This window comes from Bos indicus x Bos taurus, chromosome 5 (genome assembly GCF_003369695.1).
Source record: "Bos indicus x Bos taurus breed Angus x Brahman F1 hybrid chromosome 5, Bos_hybrid_MaternalHap_v2.0, whole genome shotgun sequence".
NCBI lineage: Eukaryota > Metazoa > Chordata > Mammalia > Artiodactyla > Bovidae > Bos > Bos indicus x Bos taurus.
The window spans coordinates 119,380,682-119,405,052 of NC_040080.1; the positions used below are offsets into that span (position 1 = coordinate 119,380,682).

General features: G+C 38.9%; 1 protein-coding gene across 1 annotated transcript in view; it reads left to right on the top strand.

The window, feature by feature from the left end:
* TSPAN8 (tetraspanin 8) overlaps positions 1-15,295 on the top strand; it is a 66,022-nt gene extending 50,727 nt beyond the window's left edge. The window contains exons 5-9 of the mRNA XM_027543661.1: positions 1,135-1,209; positions 1,309-1,416; positions 8,368-8,502; positions 11,819-11,902; positions 15,116-15,295. Coding sequence (XP_027399462.1) covers positions 1,135-1,209; positions 1,309-1,416; positions 8,368-8,502; positions 11,819-11,902; positions 15,116-15,169 — 456 coding nt within the window. The 3' untranslated portion in view covers positions 15,170-15,295. The remainder of the gene's footprint in view (positions 1-1,134; positions 1,210-1,308; positions 1,417-8,367; positions 8,503-11,818; positions 11,903-15,115) is intronic.
* Positions 15,296-24,371: the final 9,076 nt, after the last annotated feature.

Consider the following 24,371-nt stretch of genomic DNA (forward strand, 5'->3'; position numbering starts at 1 on the left):
AAATAAGCAGGGTGATAATATACAGCCTTGATGTACTCCTTTCCCGATTTGGAACCAGTCTGTAGTTCCATGTCCAGTTCTAACTGTTGCTTCTTGACCCGCATATAGATTTCTCGGGAGGCAGGTCAGGTGGTCTGGTATTCCCATCTCTTGAAGAACTTTCCACAGTTTGTTGTGATCCACATAGTCAAAGGCTTTGGCATAGTCAATAAAGCAGAAGTAGATGTTTTTCTGGAACTCTCTTGCTTTTTGAGAGAGCTTTAATGGAACTCTAATATCATCCCTGGTGGTTGGTTTTTGTTAATAAGGCCTCATTTGCACTCTGGGGACTTTAATTACTTGAGGAGCTTGTTTTTATGAAAATTAATTTGTGGGAACCTCTGAAATTAGAATTCAGTATATCTGAGGCAGGTTTCAGGACTACATTTGTAAAAGACTCCAGGTTATTCTCATAGTGGTAGAGACATTGTTTTGAAGCCAGTTCTGAAATTTGTCTTGAAGTTTGAGTTTGTATTTGATGAAGAAAAAAATCATATTCAAACAACTTCATTTAAGTTTTTGAACTTCCCTCCATTCAACATCATACTGATGCCTACAATCCTATGATTCAATTTTAGTTTTAATCATTTTCCTTAGTCTCAGAGAAGGCAATGGCACCCCACTCCAGTACTTCTGCCTGGAAAATCCCATGGACAGAGGAGCCTGGTAGGCTGCAGTCCATGGGGTCACTGAGGGTCGGACATGACTGAGTGACTTCACTTTCACTTTTCACTTTCATGCATTGGAGAAGGAAACGGCAACCCACTCCAGTGTTCTTGCCTGGAGAATCCCAGGGACTGGGGAGCCTGGTGGGCTGCTGTCTATGGGGTCACACAGAGTCAGACACGACTGAAGTGACTTAGCAGCAGCAGCAGTAGCAGTTAGTCAGTCTCTGGAGCAAATGCTTCTGAGTAGTAATGGCTCCAACTTTGATTCTTGAGGCAGAGAGTGGAATAAATGAAGAGCATGGTTAATACTCCTACTGTAATTAGGATCCCTACTGCAGAAAGAAGTGCCATGTCCAAAATGTCCCCAGGTGGTTAAGGAATGTACTGGGGATAATATTGAATATATTTTCCTTTTCTTTTTTTTCAGTTTTTCGTAGGACTGCTTATGATCCTACTCCTGCAGGTGGCGGCAGGTATCGTAGCAACTACTAGGAAATCTAAGGTGTGTACACATATTATACCTGACAGTTTTGGAAAAGTGTGAAAAATTGACATGCTACCTCCTGGCATGAATCATTTAACAGCACTTTTCAATTTTCAGACTGAACAAGCTCTGAATAAGACTCTCTTGATTAATGCACGTCTTTTGAGTTCAACAGATGAAAATGAAAGAGTATTCCAGAAAGCCTTTTCTGAACTTCAAGAAGAGGTAATTAGAACTTGTGGGTTATCTGGAGAGTTGGACATAGTTCTCCTTTTACTTAGTTTTTGACAGCTGTGTTCCTTAAGAATTGGAAAAATATCTCTCTTTTGCATATTTTGACCAATTATTCTGTCACTATGCAATAGGAAGAATCTGGGACTATTTCTAATTTTTTCCCCAGCTTCTTATGAAGTTCTGAGGCAGTTTAGGACAGATATTAAGAGGATATGTTTACAATAGATTAAGTCTTGATTGAGCCAAATCAATAATTGCTTTAATATTTACCATTTAGAAGGATAGTGTGTTTTGAATGCTTGGAATTTCCCTTCTCTCTTTCTCTGCCTCCATGCCCCACTTTTCTTTAAAAAATAATTATGCTGCTGCTGCTAATTCGCTTCAGTCATGTCCGACTGTGCGACCCCATAGACGGCAGCCCATCAGGCTCCCCCGTCTCCGGGATTCTCCAGGCAAGAACACTGGATTGGGTTGCCATTTCTTTCTCCAATGCATGAAAATGAAAAATGAAAGTGAAGACGTTTAGTCGTGTCTGACTTTTAGCGTCCCCACGGACTGCAGTCTACCAGGCTCCTCCATCCATGGGATTGTCCAGGCAAGAGTACTGGAGTGGGTTGCCATTGCCTTCTCTGAAAAATAATTATAGCTATTGTTTATTGCTGCTTAGCATGTATCAGATTTACATTCAATAGCTCACTTAATTCTGACAACAAGTCTATGAGATGGATAATATCATTACCCTCATTATCTTTATCCAGAGAAGACAATGGCAACCCACTCCAGTACTCTTGCCTGGACAATCCCATGGACGGAGGAGCCTGGTAGGCTGCAGTCCATGGGGATGCTAAAAGTCAGACACGACTGAACATCTTCACTTTCATTTTTCATTTTCATGCATTGAAGAAAGAAATGGCAACCCACTCCAGTGTTCTTGCCTGGAGAATCCTGGGGACGGGGGAGCCTGATGGGCTGCCGTCTATGGGGTTGCACAGAGTTGGACACAACTGAAGTGACTTAGCAGCAACAGCAGCAGCATTATCTTTAATAGACAGATGAGGGGATTACAACTTAGAGAGGCATGACAGCTAACAAGTGATGGGGTTGGAATTTGAATGCAGGTCTGTCTGACTCACTAATTCTTTTTAATCAGTAGACTAGCCCCCGTCCCCCTTGGTATGTATGTATGCATGTATGTATTTACTTTGGCTACTTCACTGTCTTCAGGGTAAAGTCAAGATTTGGATATAGGTTGAAGGTATTCCACTCTTTGGCTCTTACCTCATATTTTAATTTTACTAAAGACTACTCCATGAATAAAGCACTCTGGTCCAACCAGTGTCTACTCAGGATGTCTTAAATAATTCTGCCTTCCTGGCTTTGCATCATTCCTCATCCTTAGAATGTAGTTACTACTTTTCTTTTTTTTGACTTGCTTTCTTTTTTAAAAAAATTTTAATTGGAAGATAATTACATTATTGTGATGGTTTTTGCCATGCATCAGTGTGAATTGGCCATAGGCATACATATGTCCCCTCCCTTCAGAACCCCCTCTTCCCTCTATCCCTCCAGCTTGTCACAGAGCACTGGTTTTGACTGCCTTGTGTCATACACCAAACTCCCACTGGCTATCTCTTTTCCATATGTTAATGTGTATGTTTCAATGCTATTTTCTCAAGTCATCCCACCCTCTCCTTCTCCCACTTAGTCCAAAAGTCTGTTCTTTCTTTACAAATACTACCTGTACTTTGAGACTTGACTGAAATATCGCTCTGTGAAACTCCTCCCCTCTACAGATTATTTACTCAGAATTTCCATCATATTAAAGACATGTAGCATTTATTTCATGTATGTCATAGAAATCCTCAGAATCTCAGAGTAGAGCAGGATTTTACAGGACATTTAACCTGACTTATCATTAACTGGGGCTTCCCAGGTGGTATTACTGGTAAAGAACCTGCCTGTCAATGCATGTAGGTGTGAGATGCGAGTTTCGTCCCTGGGTCGGGAAGATCCCCTGGAGAAGGGAATGGCAACCCACCCTAGTTTTCTTGCCTGGAGAATCCCATGGACAGAGGACCCTGTTGGGCTACAGTCCATAAGGGACACGAAGAGTCGCACATGACTGAAGTGACTTAGCACACACGCCATTAACTGAAGTACTTTATGTTTATGTTCACCCACCTTCTAATTAAATATGGAAGAGCCGACAGTTTGCCCATTTTGCCCATCCCATCCCATTCCCTTTGCATCCAAGTCTGATGATTAATGTGTCCTTTCTTAATTTGAAACAAAATCTTTCTCCCCTAGAATTTATATAATTTAGTTTTAGTTCTTTCTTACGGAGTTTCAGAGGAAAGAGAAAATCTGCTTCTACAATTGCAACTTTTTCTTTGAAACTGGCTTCTTGTATGACTTCTAAGAGCTTTGATTTTCAAGTCAAAACATCCTAACATCCCTGGTTACTTGAACTATTTATCAGATGACATTTCCCCCAGAGCCCAGTTCCTATTTGGATAGACTCCAGCTTGTAAAAATTCTGCTTAAAGCATCATTTCCAGGAGCTGAAACCTGATACGCACTAGTCCCTGTTTAACTTCCTCTGTGTTGTGTTTCTCCTAGCTCAGCCAGAGCTGCATTCCTTGATCCTCTCTCTGCCTGGATCATTCCCACTTTAGAGTCCAGATTAATCCAGGTTTAAAAGCAGGAAAAATTTAGGCAACTCAGCTTTTCCACTGGGAGGGGCCAAGCATCCTTGATTTTCCCTGTTACTCTAGGACGAAATATACTTCAGGTAACCACGAGTCTCTGGGTGGGTCCTGAGTCACACTTGAGGCAGTTGTCCCTGGTATCCAAGGTCTTAGTGTCATCCATGGGATTCTAAATGTTCTGTTTGTTGTAGCACAATTCTTTTTTTTAATATATGTAAATTTATACTTTTCTTCTGAAGACAATACACTTACTGTCATATTTTGATACTGAAGCTTCAGTAATTCAGCCACCTGATGTAAAGAGCCGACTCATTGGAAAAGATCCTGACGCTGGAAAGATTGGGGGCAGGAGGAGAAAGGGGCAACAGTGGATGAGATGGTGGATGGCATCACTGACTCAATGGACATGAGATTATGCAAACTCATGTTTGGGAGATAGTGAAGGACAGGGAAGCCTGGGGTGCTGCAGCCCATGGACTTGCAAAGAGTTGGACTCGACTTAATGACTGAACAACAACAAAAACAAATAATTGCTTTACAATGTTGCATTAGTTTCTATTGTACAATGAAGTGAATCAGCTATTTGTATGCATACCTCTCCTCTTGCGCCTCCCTCACAACCCCCATCCCAGCCCTCTAGGTCACCACAGAGCACTGAGCTGAGCTCCCTGTGTGGGGCACAATTCTGACCTATTTCCGTGCATGAATTCTGTGCCTGAAGCTTCTTGGGTTCACAGGACTATGGTTCTTTTTTACAGAATTGTCTATTCTGGTTTTTGTTTGTTTTATAATATATATCCACCAGGACGTTCTTTTCTATTTTTTTGTAATGCTTCTTTGGAAAAAGAAAACTCTGGCTGGATGACCTGGGGTCCCATCATACAGAGATAATTTGTAGTTACTAAGTGACTTTCTTTTTGGTTTTCAGGGAATTCCCACACAAATTCTCTGCTAATATACTATTAGAACATGCCCATCTTGGATTCTTGGAAATGATTATTTGTATCATTCACTGAGAAGTGCCTAGTTCATCCAATGCTCTCACACTTTCAATACATCCCAGCCAACTTCTTCCCCAGCTGCTCCCACACCTGATCTGGTGACTAGCTTCCAAACCAAGTTAAGTCTTTCTACCTCCTTCTCTGTCTCCTGTGTATCTCTATGCTGTCCTAAGGGATACTGTACTCCAAAAATGGATTGATCTGTGAGAGTATATAGTGGGATTTATATTCTTTTTGATCTGCTGTGTCTGTATCAGTCATTCAAGTTTATTTAATCAGAAAGAGTGAGCAATTGATTGTGTCTACTGTGGAAGCAAGGAAAGAAGTTGTTTCAAGATTATTCTCTTTCCTAATATTGATTGACCTTGAAACCATCCGAAGTCTCCAACTGTTTGTCATGTGACTATCTAATGAATCATATATTTGAGCAAGTGAATCTTTGAGCCAAATCACAAGGCTTTATATCCGTCACAGTTGGACCTGCTGAAGGCCATTGTGTGAAATATCTTTGGAACTCCAGTTTGTATTCAAGTGTATTAATCATCATTCCCATCTCTATATCAACTATAGAGTTGAAAAGGTATTTTCCATAATGTTATCTAAAGTATTCATATCAGTGTTGAACAGATCCTGTTCACGCGAGAGTATAAAGGAAGCAATAACAACCACCACCACAAAACACAATCAACAATGATGACAATATATGTTGAGTACTTTCTAGCCCAGGCATTGGGCTAAACACTTCATATCTTCACATGGATATTCTAATTTTATCTTTGCAACAAATCTATGAAGGAATGAATGATACTATCATTAAAAACTATCATTATCTGTATTTTACAGATGAAGAAATTGTGGCATAGAGAGGTTTAAGGAACGTGAGTAACAGGTCACTCAGTAAGTGAAAGTCCTTTTAATATCCTTGTATGGCAATGCATCTGAGCCTAAAAACCACCCAGTCTTGGTTCTATTTTCTTAAGCAATTTTTTCTTCTTTTCTGCATGAAAAGTTTTGTCTCTAATTAGAGCAAATATGACAAGATGAGAGGGAATTACCTCTCACTTTCATCTGATAATACTATGACCCATTACTCTGAGTCATTGGGCTTGTTGCTTTCTTGTCTTCCTTTCCCAAACATGACAGCAACTTCCCTTAGTGTTTGTCCATGTTTAGTTGCCATAGGAAGCAACACGTCAAACAAAGCTAGTGGAGATGATGGAATTCCAGCTGAGATATTTCAAATCCTAAAAGATGATGCTGGTAAAGCGCTGCACTCAATATGCCAACAAATTTGGAAAACTCAGCAGTGGCCAGAGGGCTGGAAAAGGTCAGTTTTCATTCCAGTCCCAAAGAAAGGCAGTGCCAAATAATGTTCAAACTACCATACGATTATATTCATTTCACATGCTAGCAAAGTAATGCTCAAAATTCTCTAAGCTAGGCTTTAACAGTACATGAACCAAGAACTTCCAGATGTGCAAGCTGAATTTAGAAAAGGAAGAGGAACCAGAGATCAAATTGCCAACATCTGTTGGATCATAGAAAAAGCAAGAGAATCCTAGAAAAACATCTTATTCTGCTTCATTGACTATGCTAAAGCCTTTGACTGTGTGGATCACAACAAACTGTGGAAAATTCTTCAAGAGTCGGGAGTACCAGACCACCTTACCTGTCTCCAGAGAAACCTGTATGGTCAAGAAGCAACAGTTAGAACTGGACATGGAACAACAGACTGTTTCAAAATTGGGAAAGGAGTACATCAAGGCTATATATTGCCACCCTGCTTATTTAACTTCCATGCAGAGTACATCATGCAAAATGCTGGGCTGCATGAAGCATAAGCTGGAATCAAGATTGCTGGAAAAAGTATCAATAACCTCAGATATGCAGATGACACCACCCTTATGCCAGGAAGCGAAGAGGAACTAAGGAGCCTCTTGATGAAAGTGAAAGAGGAGAGTGAAAAAGTTTTTTTTAAAACAGAACATTCAAAAAATGAAGATGGCATCTGGTCCCATCACTTCATGGTAAATAGATGGGGAAACAATGGAAACAGTGAGAGACTTTATTTTGAGGGGGCTCCAAAATCACTGCAGATAGTGACTGCAGCCATGAAATTAAAAGATGCTTATTCCTTGGAAGGAAAGTTATGACCAAAGCAGACAGCATATTAAAAAACAGAGAAATTACTTTGACAACAGATGTCTGTCTAGTCAAGGCATGGTTTTTCCAGTAGTCATGTATGGATATGAGAGTTGGACTATAAAGAAAGCTGAGCGCAGAAGAATTGATGCTTTTGAACTGTGGTGTTGGAGAAGACTCTCCAACAAGAGATCAAACCAGTCAGTCCTAAAGGAAATCAACCCTGAATATTCACTGGAAGGGCTGATGCTAAAGCTGAAGCCTGATATGAAGGTGGCTATCTCATTGGAAAAGACCCTGAGGCTTGGAAAGTTTGAAGGTAGGAGGAGAAGGGGATGACAGAGGATGAGATGGTTGGATGGCATCACTGACTAAATGGACATGAGTTTGGGCAAGCTCCAGGAGTTGGTGAAGAGTAGGGAAGCCTGTTGCGCTGTAGCCCATGGCATTGCAAAGAGTTGAACATGACTGAGTGACTGAACAACAACCAAATGTTTGGTTTATTTTAAGCCTTAACCTTCCTGACATTATTCTAAGAATTTCATTCTTAATTTCCCCCTCTTTGTTGTTTTACAGATGTCTAAGTAAAATCCAATCTCATGGAAGGCCAACTGAGCATCTTCTTTGGGTTTTGAGATGCTTCTCCCCCTTTCCTCCAAAAGTGATCAAAGGTCATGAGATATAAGGTTCACCTTATAAACCTCTCATATTTTTTAAGTAAAGGTACTTTAAAGGAATGTTAACTTTCTCATGAGCCCTCTAGAAGCTTATTTCCTAAGATATAAGAAACATAAATCTGAATCTGCCTCTCTTTTGTCATTAAAAAATAGAAGGTGAGTGCTTAATATTTTTTCCAAATTCTTCAGACTTTTGCACCTGAAACTTTATTTTTCCTCCATTGATATGAAGTCCAAAATGGAATATTCTTTGATTCTTGTTTCTACATTCAGGGAGGTAGATGAGGTTACTCACATAATATTCTGGTTTAAGAAGCATCTTTATAGTGATTTCAAAAGAATGTGATTCAATGTATTGACAGTGTTTTTATCCTCTCTAGTGACTGTTTTTCACATCTACTTTTCATCAAACAGTTAAAATGTTGTGGTTTGGTCAATGGAGCTTCTGATTGGGGAAGTAATTTTCAACACTATTATAGGACATGTGAATGTCCAAGTGAATCAGATTCTTCTTGTACAAAGTATAGTGGAAAAACTATTTACAAACAGGTGAGAACAAATCCAATTTGGCACAGTAAGTGGTTCTGTTATTTTATTCACAATGAAAATCTCTACAAAATATTAAATTTCAGCAATTACAAAAAAAAGTCCCAGGAATTTCCCTGAGAAATAAAAAATAAATCCTTTTTAAAAGATAAAAGCAGATATAAAAGAATAAAAGTATTTTATTTCTTCTATGAGTTTGGCATCATTTAAACTCAACTTTACTAGATCAAAGAATCATTCTGCTGCAAGGGGAGGCAAGTACAAACTAACAGATAAAATTTATTTTGTCCTCTCTTTGGTGACTTTAATCATTTTTTCTCCACTATTTTTTTTTTTCTATTTTAACATATGCTTTAGAAATGTATATTTTTACTTTAATTTTCAAAGTAAAGCTTTATTTTTCAAATCAAAGTTTGCTTTCTCAAGTAATTGTATTGAATGTAGAAAAATAACTTGGGCTTTAGAGATTTCAGCTTTGAATGTTAAGTGTACCTACCAGTTTATCTAATTATTGTTTCAGTTGAGAAGTTGCTTCACACCTTTAAAGTCACTGAAAACTTGGGTTTGTGTTTCATGTGTTATAGACGACATATTTATGTTACTTGCAGGTGTTAATACGTGGATGTCGTATTCCTTATTATTGCTTAATTCATCAAATATTTACTGACCACTTTCTATGTGCTGGCCTTTTATCAGCTGCTGGGTATCCATTCCTGAATATGCTGCAGTGTCTGCACTCATGAAGTGAATGCTCTCCTAGGGAAGAGAGAAAAATAATCAGGCAACTTTAATTCAATGAACTACTGGTATTTCTTGGATAGGGACAGGCACAAGATATCTAACCCCATCTATCTCAGTCTTTGGAGTTCAAGATACAGCTTCCTGGAGGACATGATATCTACCCCTTACCGTAGGGTTTTACATAATTTATTCCTTCTTCCTGGAAGAAACTTTGGATGGATGTGTACAAAAATGACAGTTGATATTAATGTTTCACTTATTTGTTATTATTCTTTGGTGCCTACTATGTGTCAGATAGGCCTCCCTCATAGCTCAGTTGGTAAAGAATCTGCCTGCAGTGCAGAAGACCCAGGTTCAATTCCTGGGTTTGGAAGATCCCCTGGAGAAGGGATTGACAACCCACTCCAGTATTCCTGCCTGGAAAATCCCATGGACAGAGGAGCCTGGCAGGTTATGGTCCGTGGGATCACAAGGGTCAGACAGGACTTAATGACTAAACTACCACCACCATGTGTCAGATAGACTTTGCTAGACTTAGACATGCTTTTGGACCCTCTAGGAGATTATAGTCTAGTTGGGAAAGAGATACATGAAAGATATGATATTTCAATGGGTTAATTTCTATAATATCTAAAGATTTATTTTCAGTCTAGCATGGGTTGAGTACTGGCTACTGAGGTTAATTATATATTGGGAAATAAAAAGTATCTCAGGGGAGACATCTCACCTGTTGACTATCACAGCCCTTTTACTGATGGGTTGGCAAAAATATTCATTCAAGTTTTTCTGTAACATCTGCAAGATGTTATGAAAAAACCCAAATGAATTTTTTGGCCAGCCCAATAATTTTATCAAAATTAAGGAGACTGTTCTGAAGAGAAATTGCTGTTCCAATATTTAAAGTAACATATTGGGGGAGAAATTATCCATCAGATTACAGAGCTACCAAAGTGATCTGACTAAAATACTTCATTATTAATTTTTATACTCCTCTCTGTTCTCCTTCTGTCTACATAATTTTAGTGACACAATCTCCACAAGGAAAAGTGGGAATAAATATTTTAACAAATGCAGTTTCCTCTTAGGTTATTGAAGGAATTAGTAAATTAAATTGCAAATTGCTATCTGTGTCTTGTTAAAGATTCAACTCAAAGATATCTTTCCTAAGAATAGATTTTGAAAAGCCCTAATATTATCCTGAAAAATAATAGATATTCCCTCCAAATTCACACATAATTCAGCTGAAGGTAGTCTTCTGGTTGCACCAGTTTCCCAAAAGGAAGATCATAAAGTCACAAAATACTTTTGTCTGCCTTGTGTCATTTGAAAGAAGTCTGGAAAAATAAGAAATCTGGAATGTCCATATTTCACATTTTTTCCCTTCCCTTTTGCCAAGATAACCTGATTATCTAGAGGGGAAGAAGGGAGAAAACACCTAAAATATAATGAATGTGACTCAGTAGATATCATTAATCTCATAGTTTATCTTGAATGATATAATAATTCCCTCTAAAGTTTACCATTTTGAATCAGATGAGAATGGAGAAACCTATTACATGCAGGAATGCAGAGAAAAAAACTGTTTTACTCAACCACATGGAGAATTTTATTTAACAAACAGCAATATTTTGTTAACCCTTTGCATTTATAAGACTATTATAGGAATAATATATTTTCTGGCAATACAGACAATACCACTATTATATTGCATATTCTTTTTCCATTTAAAAAAATATCCACATAATTTACAGTTGCTGAAAATTTTAGGTCTAGCCTAAAATATTTTTAATGAATTTATTTTTAATTGTAGGATAATTGCTTTACAATGCAATCCCTATCAAACTATCAATGGTATTTTTCACAAATCTAGAACATAAAGTTCACAATTTGTATGGAAATACAAAAGACCCCGAGTAGCCAAAGCAATCTTGAGAAAGAAGAGTGGAGCTAGAGGAATCAACCTGACTTCAAAGTATACTAAAATAATTTGAGCTTAATATTTCATGCTGCTTTGAATAAATGTTTAAAAATGTGGCAGAGAGACAATTTTCTAAATTCTTTTTTTGTCTAAGGTAAGAATGTAACAGTAGATAGAATGATTTTTTTTTTTCCTTTTTAAGGTAAAAATAACCCTGAGACATATTAAGGGATTTTTGAAAAAGAACTTGTTTTAAAAATGAAAATCTATACTATAATTAGCTGAAACCTCAACTAGGGAACTCTCTGCTGCAGGTTACAAACCTAAAAGATACACAGTCAAGGTGATAATAGCTCTAAAATGAACAATCAGAAGTTAGGGTAAAATGAATATTTATAGCTAAATAGTCCTAGATTCAGCAATTAGGAAGTTGAAGCAAAACTTTGTTCCTCAAATGCTTCCTAATGTATGAACAAACCACAACAGTTACAACCTTTTAGGGGCACCAGGTAGGAGCTGGAATAATAGGAATAATCCAATTCCTTTTTGTTGAGTATATTGAGTCATGTAAAAAGTCAACCCAATGAATAAAAATCTGTACATATTACAACAAGGTCAAAATTTGGCAAAAAGTAATTTTGTATATTTTGTTTTTAACAGTCATGCTTTGCCTCGATTAGCCAAATGTTTTCAAAACGTCTTTTCATAGTTATTGCACTAGCATTTGGACTGGCGGCTATTGAGGTACAGTATTATCTTGCATTATTTATTCTTTGTTTATTCCCTTGTTTGTTCATTAATTTTTCTAACAAATGTATGAAAAGCAAAATACAAACCAGGTACTCCAGAAAAGCACTGGGTACCAAGTGCCTGAGGCCCAGCAGCTGCATCTATTGTCCTTGGGTCTGGGGAGGGGATTATAGTCTTAGGAATTCAGCAGGGCTGAAGCTATTCTTTCTGAATGATTTCTCTCCTGGGGGGAGAAAATGGAATTAGTTTCCATACAGTTTTTCGTCCCAGCTATTCTTTTCCCATTGAAAACTAGCACAGAGTTAATGTTTCTTCATTTGAAGAAACAGCACCAAACAAAATGAAAATACAAACTTTACGACTTTTTATCTCTCTTCCTGATTTTGAAACAGAAAATAACTGAGCTCAGAAGTGTGGAGAGCTATTTTCCTGTTATTCTGTTATAGAGAAATCTAACAAGTTCTAAAAATTAGACAGTTGACTTTGATTTTCTCACTGTAAGAACTATGGACTCACTTGGAGAAGTTTTTGAGGAAGCTTTGCTTGAGATGTCTGCATTTGCTCTCATCAATTTGATTATTGACTTTGAAAAACAAGAATTCTGTATAGGTTTTTATCTTGATGGGCCCTCCTGGTAGGACTTTTGCAGAAACTGAAAGTTTTTTTTTTTTTTTTTTTAATGTGACCTGAAATTCTTTGCAAAAAGATGAAATAAAACTTTCAGGGAAGCGTTTTGTAATCAATAATTGGATCTTGCTAATTTAGATATCAAGTGAGTCAAATTCACTCACAACCCACGTCAGGGCCTTGGCAAGAATCCTACCAGTATAAGGCATCTCCCTAGTTAACACCTCTGTAGGCTGGTTTGCTCAGTGAAGTAACTTCTGCTTCACTCTCACAAATGCTGCCCAGTGTTCTCCTTGGGTTTTCTGGTAGCTTTTACCTCTCTTGTGCCACATCACTGTCTGAGAGGAATTTTAGCAGAGATTGAAGCAATTTAGTATCCTAGATTGTCATTTAGGTTACTGGTGGACTTTCCCAGCCAAAGCATAAGAGAGAGGGTTGAAACTATGATTAGCAAATTGGGCTGTTAAACCTGACCTCCTTGTGCATGCTAAATCACTTCAGTTGTGTAAGACTCTTTGTGACTCTATGGACTGTATCCTGTCAGGCTCCTCTGTCCATGGGATTCTCCAGGCAAGATACTGGAGTGGGTTGCCATACCCTCCTCCATACTTCCTTCTAGCCCAAATGAATAGGTCCAGGTATGAAGCATTCTTGGTTGGTATATGTAGCTGTCTTTCTTTACATCCAATATATGACCAAAATCAAATGATGCTGGGCAATAAGTCTTTCTCTCTATTCTGCCCATTGTAAAAGTTCCTTTGTTTCTTATTTTTTTTTTTAATTAATTTCTTTGGTTTTACCAGGTCTTAGTTGCTGCATGAGGGATCTAGTTTCCTGAGTAGGGATTGAACCTGGGCCCCTTACTTTGGGAGCCCCGAGTCTTAGCCACTGGACCACCAGGGAAGTCCCCAAATGATTTATTTTTTATCTATAGACATTGGGATTCTCATTATTAAGTTAAACAGCCAAACTATGATATCTCTCCTTACTTGACTATAGCAACTTAAAAGCACAAAAAAAGATCAGTACTTTCTCTCTTCACTTTAATTAAGAAAAGAAAAAAGAAAAGAAAAAATCCATTGACACTGATAGTAACCACTTGTAGGCTAAAAGTTATACTAACAGAAGGTTTCAGGAATGGAGCAGTTAAATAAGAGCAAAAAGTAATTTTACATTTTTTAGATGGCTTCAGAATATGGGAGCTTGTGCACATTACTTAGCAAGATTATTCTGAGTCTTAGTGTATATTACTGTAGGATGAATCTCCTAATTATTACCTGTTTTTGTGAACAATGATACGTTTTCTCTTCAGAGGCAGTAAAATGCAGGAAAGTGTGATATTAACTGTCTAGTTTGCCGATGCATGGTGGGCTTCTATTTCAAGTTTGCAACAGCAAAAACCCACTTATATATTGGGAAATAAAAAGTATCTCAGGGAGACATCTCACCTGTTGACTATCACAGCCCTTTTACTGATGGGTTGGCAAAAATGTTCATTCAAGTTTTTCTGTAACATCTGCAAGATGTTATGAAAAAACCCAAATGTTTTGGACATTTTCTTCTTTCCTGGTACTGGTCTCCCAGATTTAAGGCTTGGGAGCAAAGCAAAAGACTAAATTGTAACATTTTCTCAAGTCATTCTAAAAGGATGACTTTTAGAACTTTCTGAATGAAAGTTGTTATCCTTCCAGAGAATTGGTGTTGATATATATATATATATATATATTTTTTTTTTTGGTAGGAAAAAAATATTGGGCATCAGTTCTCATCTGGAGGGCATTTCCAGGAAAGGAATAGTGAGCAGGACATCTTAGTACAGGGGGAGCACTGGACATGACTCAGCATAAATGGTGTCTCACCCTTTCTCTGCCTCTCCTTGGAGGAGGCTGGTGGAGCCAAAACTTTCCATCAACAGTACACACAGGTCCTTTCTGTCATTTCTGCAAAGCCACAGCATGCCACTCACCAACTTCAGAGCCAATTAGGCACTGTTTTGAGGTCCCTTATTCTTGGGGGAACCACCTAATGAGATGGAAATTATGCCGCAGATTTTCAGCTGTACATTCTCACTTTAAAGGAAATGCCTGGATGTTGCTATTCCCTTTAGATTTAGAAGATTTTTAAGAAAAAAAGTTACTTTTTTTCCCCATTCTTCTTGGAGATGCCTAAAAATATGGCAAGAGAAATTCTAGACTCCTCGATTTTGACGTGGATGATCTAAACCAGATGATAGAAGCAGTCGGTGTCTTTAGTCCCGGAGGCCTGAGTTCCCTGGAGTTCAGGGCCATGACCTACAGAAGGGTGTGTGTGTTTCAGAAGGTTGGGTTGCTCCAGAGGCAGTGCTACTGCACGATCAAATAGGGCCAGATGGAGGCAGACTGCCAGCTGAAAACCCTGATGAAGACAAAAAATACTCAGAAGCTTTCTCAATGTTAGACTCCCAGTAAGAGAGATGGCTTAGATTAATAATATTAGAATTGTCAATAGCCAGAATTTTTTCATAAATAATGTTCTTTTTATTTATAATATCTCTAGTGTATCCCTTAAATTCCACGTTCCTCCTGTCATTCTATTTTCTAGGTACTTGGTCTGATATTTTCAATTGTCCTGTACTGCCAGATGAGGAAGAAATAAAACTGTGGATGTGTCAAGCCATCATCAGTCAAACCCCTTTAAAGTTTTACTTTGGAGTTGTTACTTTAAATATATGAGTGCCATGTTAAGAGCAGCTTTCCTATTAAAATGTGTCATTTAGCTGGATCACAGAGATCTTCCTGTCATATTGAACATATTTAAAGTTTCAGAGACACAAGGAAATTATATGACTGTGCATTTTCCCCCAAAATAAAAGCAATAGTCTTTTCTTTGGTGCGATCCTGTCTGATTATTGTGTTCAGGTGGTACTGAACACAGCTTAAAGGATTCATCTGGAGCCACCCAGTGGAATAATAATCTCTGAGTAACAGGGCCATAGTTAGTCAGGGCTGTGTGTCTAGTCTTTTCAGAAGCAATACTCTCTCATGAGATGTCTCAACCATTGGTGATAAGATTGAATTAAGGCTCATGTTGGAAGACTGAGAGCGGCCTAGAGAAAAGTCACCACGTCTTGTCTATGTTTACTAGTGGCGTCTTGCCATTAGTTTGCCAGTCTTGCCAGGGTTTACTAATGGGGTCTGTTTTTCTCTCTGTTGAGGACAAGAAGATGCTTCCTTTCCAGCCAGTGAATTGCTGGTATGTCTGTGGATTTTCCTCTGGGACATAGTTATAAGTGCTTTTATCTTTTGAATTCTCATGAGCATTTTTGCATTTTACTTTATACTGAGGCATAATATCCACACAATAAGGGCTTCTCAGGTGGTGCTAGTGGTAAAGAACCCACCTGCCAATACAGGAGACATGAGACATGTGGGTTAGATCCTTGGGTCAGGAACATCTCCTTGAGGAGGCCTGGAAACCCTCTCCAGTATGCTTGCCTGCAGAATCCAATGGACAGAGGAGCCTGGCAGGCTGCAGTCCATGGGGTTTCAAAGAATTGGACACAACTGAAATGACTTAGCCTGCACGCATATGTACGTATATACAATAAAGTGTACAAATCTCAAGTATTCACTACCTGGATAGTATGCACTGTCCAGATGAAGATACAGAGCATCTCCAGCACACCAGATGCCCTTCATGCTACCCTTCACTGTGGGGCATGCTAAAGCTGGCTTTCACCATGTCAACTAAAAAAAGATGTACAACTTGAGAGTTGTGAATTAAGTTTTATTTGGGACAAAATGAGGACTGCAGCCCAGGAGGCAGCATCTCAGATAGCTCTGAGAGACTGCTCCAAATTGGCAGTGGGGGAAAGATAATTTATAAGGTTTTGATGAAGGGGGAGTTCAGTACCATGAAGCACTCATTTTACAAAAGGCTTTCTGTTAGTCATGATGATCTGATATCACCATGAAGGGATTTAGTGCTTCTCTAGATATGAGGAGATGCAAGGATTGAGATCATAAAATCTGTTCCTAAAAACATCCAACCATCTAAAGACCTGTCCCACCAGATTCCCTGGAGCACAGAGCGCCTCACTCCACCCTGACTCCCTCGGGGGTTGTTGAAGGCCAGCAGCTATAGCAGCTTGGGGTTCAGTCTCCATAGAGGCAGATGGCAAAGGCTTGTTGTTCAGTCGTTGGCAATGCTCTTGCAAGTGCCAATTTCTAGTCGACACAGCTCCCTTGTAGTCATAAATCCGACCATACTTTGGGGGGCATTTCATGACCATTTTGTCCCGCGTTTCTGGGAAGGCTCATTCCCAGTTCTGAAGAAGGTTTTTGTTGATAAGACACTCAGTGTATTATTACTGGCTTAGGTCTTAATAGTCAAAGATCTCTGGACACCTGTCTTCTAGTTATGGTCCAGGAAAGTATTCCTTCTCGTTGCAACTTTTCATACCTAGAGTTACACTGTTACAATCATGGATCATATATCAAGCTATACATTTGATCAACTGCTTCAAGTCTAGTTATCATTTTTGTTGGAGGCTCAGTCATATACTTGGTAATACAAGAAATAATAATCTTGTGAAACAAGCAAAATACAAATGGTATAGTTAATAACACTAGTGGAATTAAAAATAACTATTTTAGCAATGAGCCTCCCACACCAGTTTTTTTAAAAGATCATCAAGACTAGGGAATGGGTCACTTAAAGCAGAAATCTGATTTTTCATGTGGTTCAAATGTGTTACATTCAAGGATTTATAAGGTATGAAAGTACAGCACTCAGTTTGAATGATAGCACAAATATCTCCCCAAGATGCTCTAAGGTGTCAAGGGCCTTGCAATGCGTAGCACTGCCTTTCTCATTACAGAGACAGAATTCAATAGGCTAATAGCCCAGTTACTATCATTTAAATCTTATGAAAGTTGTTAAGGCTTAGATATGGTCAATTACATTCTCCAACCCCATTGAAGGCACACACACACAAGCTGCCAAGTGGTCATATGGGTAGAATACAGAACTTTGACCCATTGGGATCATACCAGTGGTAAATTGGTTAGCGTTACCTCTAATTTGTTAACACGTATGACCTTAAATTCATGCTACATAAATTCCCAGGCTACAGTTTCATATCCATCCCTGTAGATGTGAAGGCCATGAATTAGGGCCACAAATCCACTGAGTTCCATACCAACCACTGTAAGGGTAATAATAGGTATAGTTCATAAAGCACCCAGCCTTGTCTCATAATTACCAGGTTGACCATTTTTAGTATGATTTAACCGTTCGCAACATAGAGGAACCTTTAAACCTAAATGACCATAGCCTGGTGTTAATTATGTAGATTCTCCCCATAGTTGTGGGAGTTTTCCTTTAAATAGATGAGAAGTTGATTTTTTATTGAGACTTAGCTCATCACTCCAAATAAGTTTAAATGACTGTAAGAGAAAAGTTAAATCTATGGCCAACATTCCCAGAGCAGGTATTATTAACTGGCCAGGTGAGAGAATCCCATCTAATAATATCATGAAAATAGAAAAGGACTGAACATTCATCTAAAATAAATTTGCTAGTGGGTATCCCTAGAGAACAGAAATCCACCAAGGTAATCCCGTAAGTACTAGACATATGTAATTGGCCACAACCAAACAATTGGATTGAGTTTATACTAGGATAGAATCGTGTCCATGATAGAAAACATTTGATTGATAGGCACAGGTCCAAGGAATCAAGAAAACATTATAAATGATCATAAAAGTCAGACCAGCATCTTGGGAAAGCTGTCTACTTCTGATGTCATCTTCTCGTCCTTGTGTAGTTTAGTTTCCTTTGTTAGAGCATTGTTTTAAGGTGAGATTGACGTCAGCAGGCCTCTCTATAGACCAGTCCAGCTTAGGGGCCTTTGGAAGTGGGAGTTAACCCAAGAGTCAATTTTCCTTCAGTTTCACTGGGCATGAGCTAGTTAAGAGAACCTGATAGAAAGGTCCTCCCATCCAGGTTGGAGACAGTTCCTTAAATTACCTCTTCCAGTCTTGATTGCAGGTCATGTATGAGGCATCTGATCTTCATCCAAAGACAGATTACTAAGATAAGCTTCAGAAACAGCCCTAGAGTGTCCTTTAATAGTGCAATTAAATTTTACATTAATATATGCTAACAACATAGAACTATCCTCCATTAACCAACTGGGATTTAACATTCATTGAAACATCTTTTTCTCCCTAAAATCACCATCATTTTTACCAAATATAACCAAATTAAGACTTGTTTGTAATATAGGTCTTGTTGCAATAAACTTGGCCTGATGATTTATACAACCATAATTGATCATAGACTTTTTTGCTTTGCTGAGACTGTAAAAGTCTCAGACTGAAAGATCTAAGTGAATTCCTCCCTTTTAAAGATCTCCTTCTTTACCGGGAACATACTTCCTACTTCCCTCAAGCAACCAAAAACTGACTTTTATTTTAGCATTTTATAGATTGGTGAGCATAAATACCAGTAATAATTTCTAAAATCTTGGTTTTCTTAGAACATTTTAGGATGACACCAAGCATCACTTATTTTTAATCCCAAATCTCTTTAGTGTCTCTATAAGAGGTAATCAGTATTTAGTAGTAAATGTTTCAATAACTTAGCTATTCAATACACTTCCAACATTTAGTTAAGCACAACCCTTAGAAGTTCAAGTTACCCCAATGCTCTTGGCATGTGCCAGTTTGTAGTAGACAACTCACTTGTCAGAGCAAAATCTATACATGTACATATACATCTCTTCCCATCTTCGTGCTCAGTGACAACACATTAGTACCTTGAAATCCACCATTGTGGGAGTACTTAAGTATTTACATCACAGAAATTCTGTAAGATCAGGGCATTCTTTTGGAGTACTGGTTGTTAAACATTTATCAATACATCACTACCCTTCAGCAAATACCTCCCTAAAGGTAACCATTCTTCTAATTTCTATGACCATCGATTTATTTTGCTCCTTCTTGAACTTTCTACAAATAGAAAGTAAAGTCTGCATTCTAGCTTCTTTTGCTCAACATTTTGTGAGATTCATCTGTATTGTTTCATGTCACTTTAGTTTATTCTCGTTGCTGAGAGGGTAACAGGCAGGAAGGCCAGGGGTCTCCAAACAGAGGAAACAGGCTACAAGTGTCAGGCATTTTTTATCTCTTTCTTAAGTGGCAGGTGTCATCTGCATATCTGAGGTTATTGATATTTCTCCCAGCAATCTTGATTCCAGCTTGTGCTTCATCCAGCCCAGTGTTTCTCATGATGTACTCTGCATATAAGTTAAATAAGTAGGGTGACAATATACAGCCTTGACATACTCCTTTTCTTATTTGGAACCAGTCTGTTGTTCCATGTCCAGTTCTAACTGTTGCTTCCTGACCTGCATAAAGTTTTCTCAGAGGCAGGTCAGGTGGTCTGGTATTCCCATCTCTTTCAGAATTTTCCACAGTTTCTTGTGATCCACACAAAGGTTTTGGCATAGTCAATAAAGCAGAAATAGATATTTTTCTGGAACTCTCTTGTTTTTTCCATAATCCAGCGGATGTTGGCAATTTGATCTCTGGTTCCTCTGCATTGTCTAAAACCGGCTTGAACATCAGGAAGTTCACGGATCACGTATTGCTGAAGCCTGGCTTGGAGAATTTTGAGCATTACTTTACTAGCATGTGAGATGAGTGCAATTGTGCAGTAGTTTGAGCATTCTTTGGCATTGCCTTTCTTTGGGACTGGAATGAAAACTGACCTTTTCCAGTCCTGTGGCCACTGCTGAGTTTTCCAGTTTGCTGGCATATTGAGTGAAGCACTTTCACAGCATCATCTTTCAGGATTTGAAATAGCTCCACTGGAATTCCATCACCTCCACTAGTTTTATTTGTAGTGATGCTTTCTAAAGCCCACTTGACTTCACATTCCAGGTGAATGATCACACTATTGTGATTATCTGGGTCATGAAGATCTATTTTTTTGTATAGTTCTTCTGTGTATTCTTACCACCTCTTCTTATTATCTTCTGCTTCTGTTAGGTCCATACCATTTCTGTCTTTTATTGAGCCCATCGTTGCATGAAATGTTCCCTTGGTATCTCTAATTTTCTTGAAGAGATCTCTAGTCTTTTCCATTCTATTGTTTTCCTCCATTTCTTTGCATTAATCGCTAAGGAAGGCTTTCTTATCTCTCCTTGTTATTCTTTGGAACTCTGCATTCAAAAGGGTATATCTTTCCTTTTCTCCTTTGCTTTTCGTGTCCCTTCTTTTCACAGCTATTTTTGAAATATAAATATTTCACAGACAGCTTCAGACAGCAATTTGGCTTTTTTGCATTTCTTTTTTTGGGGGCTAGTCTTGATCCCTGTCTCCTGTACAATGTCACGAACCTCCGTGCATAGTTCATCAGGCACTCTGTCTATCAGATCTAGTCCATTAAATCTATTTCTCACTTCCACTGTATAATCAGTCAGGTTAGGCACAGCTATTTCAAACAATGGAAATAGTCACATAATATGGGAACTGCTGTTTTAGTTAACTCAGCCTGTCACAACAAAATACCATAGACTGAGTGACTTAAACAGCAGAAATTAATAGTCTCACAATTCTGGAAGTTCAAGATCAAATTCTTGGCAGATGCTATTCCTGGTGAGAGCTCTCTTCTAGCTTGCAATCGGCCACTTTTTCTCACATGACAGCAAGAGAGAGTGAGCTCTCTAGTGTTTCATCATCAAAGGACACTAATCCTATCAGATTTGGGCTTCACCTTTATGATCTCATTTAACATTGTGCATGCACACTAAGGTGCTCCAGTCACGTCCGACTCTTTGCAACCACATGGACTGTATCTTGCAAGGCTCCTCTGTCCATGGGATTCTCCAGCAAGCATTCTGGAATGGGTTGCCATTTCCTACTCCAAGGGATCTTCCCAATCCAGGGTTTGGAACTGTTTCTCTTATATCTCCTGCATTGGCAGGCAGGTTCTTTACCACTAGTGCCACCTGGGAAGCCCTCATTTAACCTTAATTACTTTGTTATTACAAATAGAGCCACCCTGAGGGTTAGGGTACAAACATATGAATTTGGGGTTGAAGGGGCATACAATTTAATGCATAGCAACTGCCTGCACAAGTGGGTGATAGAAGAAGAAGTCAAATGGGATGGTAAGGTAAACTAGAGATTCAGAACAGTAGGATATTGCTACCACTTGTAGAACTAGAGGGATGGAGAAATTGTAACCAGAAGCCAGAATCTTGGGCCACCTGGTGGAAGATGGAACCATGGCAGGGACATAGAAAAGAGACTGTCTGGTAGGAGACATGAAGGTGACTCAGCAGCTGCTGTCAGAACAGAGAAAGAGGGAAGTGCCCTGGTTTCTTTCCTCTTTCTCTCGCTAGCCTTCTGTCAGTGCCTTCCATTGGCTGACCTTACCGGAAGCCAGAAAGCAAGGGAACTTGGGAATTGTAGTTTCTACTGATACAAACCTAGTCTTTGCAAGGCAAGGATTGGACTGAGAAGACTGCCATAGCAATAGGAGATTTAAAAAGCAAGCACATGGGTGCTGAACTTTCTGATAAAGGGTATGAGAATTGTGGAAAGTATAAGTAAGATTTAAAATTTTCATGTGAAATTACACAAAGTTTCCTGGTTTCTTTCTCTTTCGATAAATACTCATTGTGTTTTAGAGACAGAGAAGACTTTAGAGCAGTTGTTCTTAACTGGAGGCCATTTGCCCGTCAGGGCGTAAATGCCTGAAGACATTTTTTGGCTGTCCCAACTGGGGTGGAAGGGGAGTGTTACTGGCATCTAGTGGGCAGAAAACAGGGATGCTTCTAGACATCCTACGGTGCATCTCTTTATCTACCATGTCCAATCGGTCCCTGTGCCTTGTTGATACTTTTATTCTATCTTCTCTCTTCCCCTTTCCTTAGTCATGGCCCTGGTTGAAGTCATCATCATTTCTCACTAAGATCATCGCAGTAATCTCTTGATGAATTTTTCTACCTTTTACTGTCTTCAAATACGTTCCCCATTGCACCACAGGAATATTTCTAAAATGCAGATGTTATCATGTTCCATCGTACTCTTCCTAGTTTGGACATGACTACAAGTCTTTTGGTAAAAACTAATTCTCCTTTTCCCTGCTCATCTCCAGACACTGCTTCATTAGCAGCCCATAAGCCTTCAACTTCGTTCTTCTGTTATCCTTTCATTTCTTTGCCACGCTGCTCCCTAATCCTGGAATGACCTCAGTATTCTTTGGTTGGATTCCTTCCAAAGTGAAGTGAAGTGAAAGTGGCTCAGTCGTGTCCAACTCTTTGCAACCCCATGGAGTACACAGGCCATGGAATTCTCCAGGCCAGAATACTGGAGTGGGTAGCCTTTCCCTTTTCTAGGGGATCGTCCTAACCCATGGATCGAACCCAGGCCTCCCACATTGCAGGCGGATTCTCTACCAGCTGAGCCACAAGGGAAGTCCAAGAATACTGAAGTGGGTAGCCTTTCCCTTCTCCAGCACATCTTCGTGACCCAGGAATTTGACAGGGGTCTTCTGAACTGCAGGCAGATTCTTTACCACTGAGCTATCAGGGAAGCCCACAGATTCCTTCCAAGGTCTGGCTCAAATGTCAGCGAAGCATTTCTGGATCTATCAGGACTGAATTAATTTTTCCATTCATCTGTGTTTTCCCATTGCATATTATATTTATATATCACTTACCTAGTTTTTTTTTTTTGCTTTCTGTTTATTATAAGCTTATTGAGTATTCCCAAGTTACAGAGTTGAATTTGTCCCCCAGACCCTGGCAAGATACCTAGAATATATAAAAGGCTCAATATTAAAAAGCAGAGACATTACTTTACCATCAAAGGTTTGTCTAGTCAAAGCTATGGTTTTTCCAGTAGTCATGTATGGATGTGAGTGTTGGACTGTAAAGAAAGCTGAGTGATGAAGAATTGATGCTTTTGGACTGTGGTATTGGAGAAGACTCTTAAGAGTCCCTTGGACTGCAAGGAGATCCAACCAGTCCATCCTAAAGGAAATCAGTCCTGAATATTCATTGGAAAGACTGATGTTGAAGCTGAAAATCCAATACTTTGGCCACCTGATGCAAAGAACCGACTCATTTGAAAAGACCCTGATGCTGGGAAAGATTGAAGGTGGGAGGAGATGGGGATGACAGAGGATGAGATGGTTGGATGGCATCACCGACTCAATGGACATGAGTTTGAGTAAACTCCAGGAATTGCTGATGGACAGGGACACCTGGTGTGTTGTAGTCCGTGGGGTCGCAAAGAGTTGGACATGACTGAGCTGAGCTGAACTGAAGTATATATTGTCACTAATAGCACCTGTCCATTTGAAGAAAATTATCCATTTTTACTTTATAAAGATTTTTATATTTATCAATTTTATTTATAATTATAATAAAAATAGTTAATAATATAGTGCTTATTATACATTAGGTAATGCTCTAAGGCAAGTGTCCCCAATCTCTGGGATCTGATGCCTGATGGCCTGAGGTGGAGCTAATGTAATAATAATAATAGAAATAAAGTGCACAATAAATGTAATGCACTTGAATCATCCTGAAACCATGGTCCCTGGAAACCCCAACTTGGTCCCTGGAAAAAGTGTCTCCCATGAAACCAGTCCCTTGTGCCAGAAAGATTGGGGTCTGCTGCTCTAAAGAATTCACACATATTATTTAAAACTCATTTAGTTCTCACAACAATTTCATTATTTAAATTATCCTCATTTTATAGATAAGGAAACTGAACCACACGGAGGTTTAGTAAGTTCCTTAAAATTAATGGAACTAGGATTCAAATCCAGCTACCGT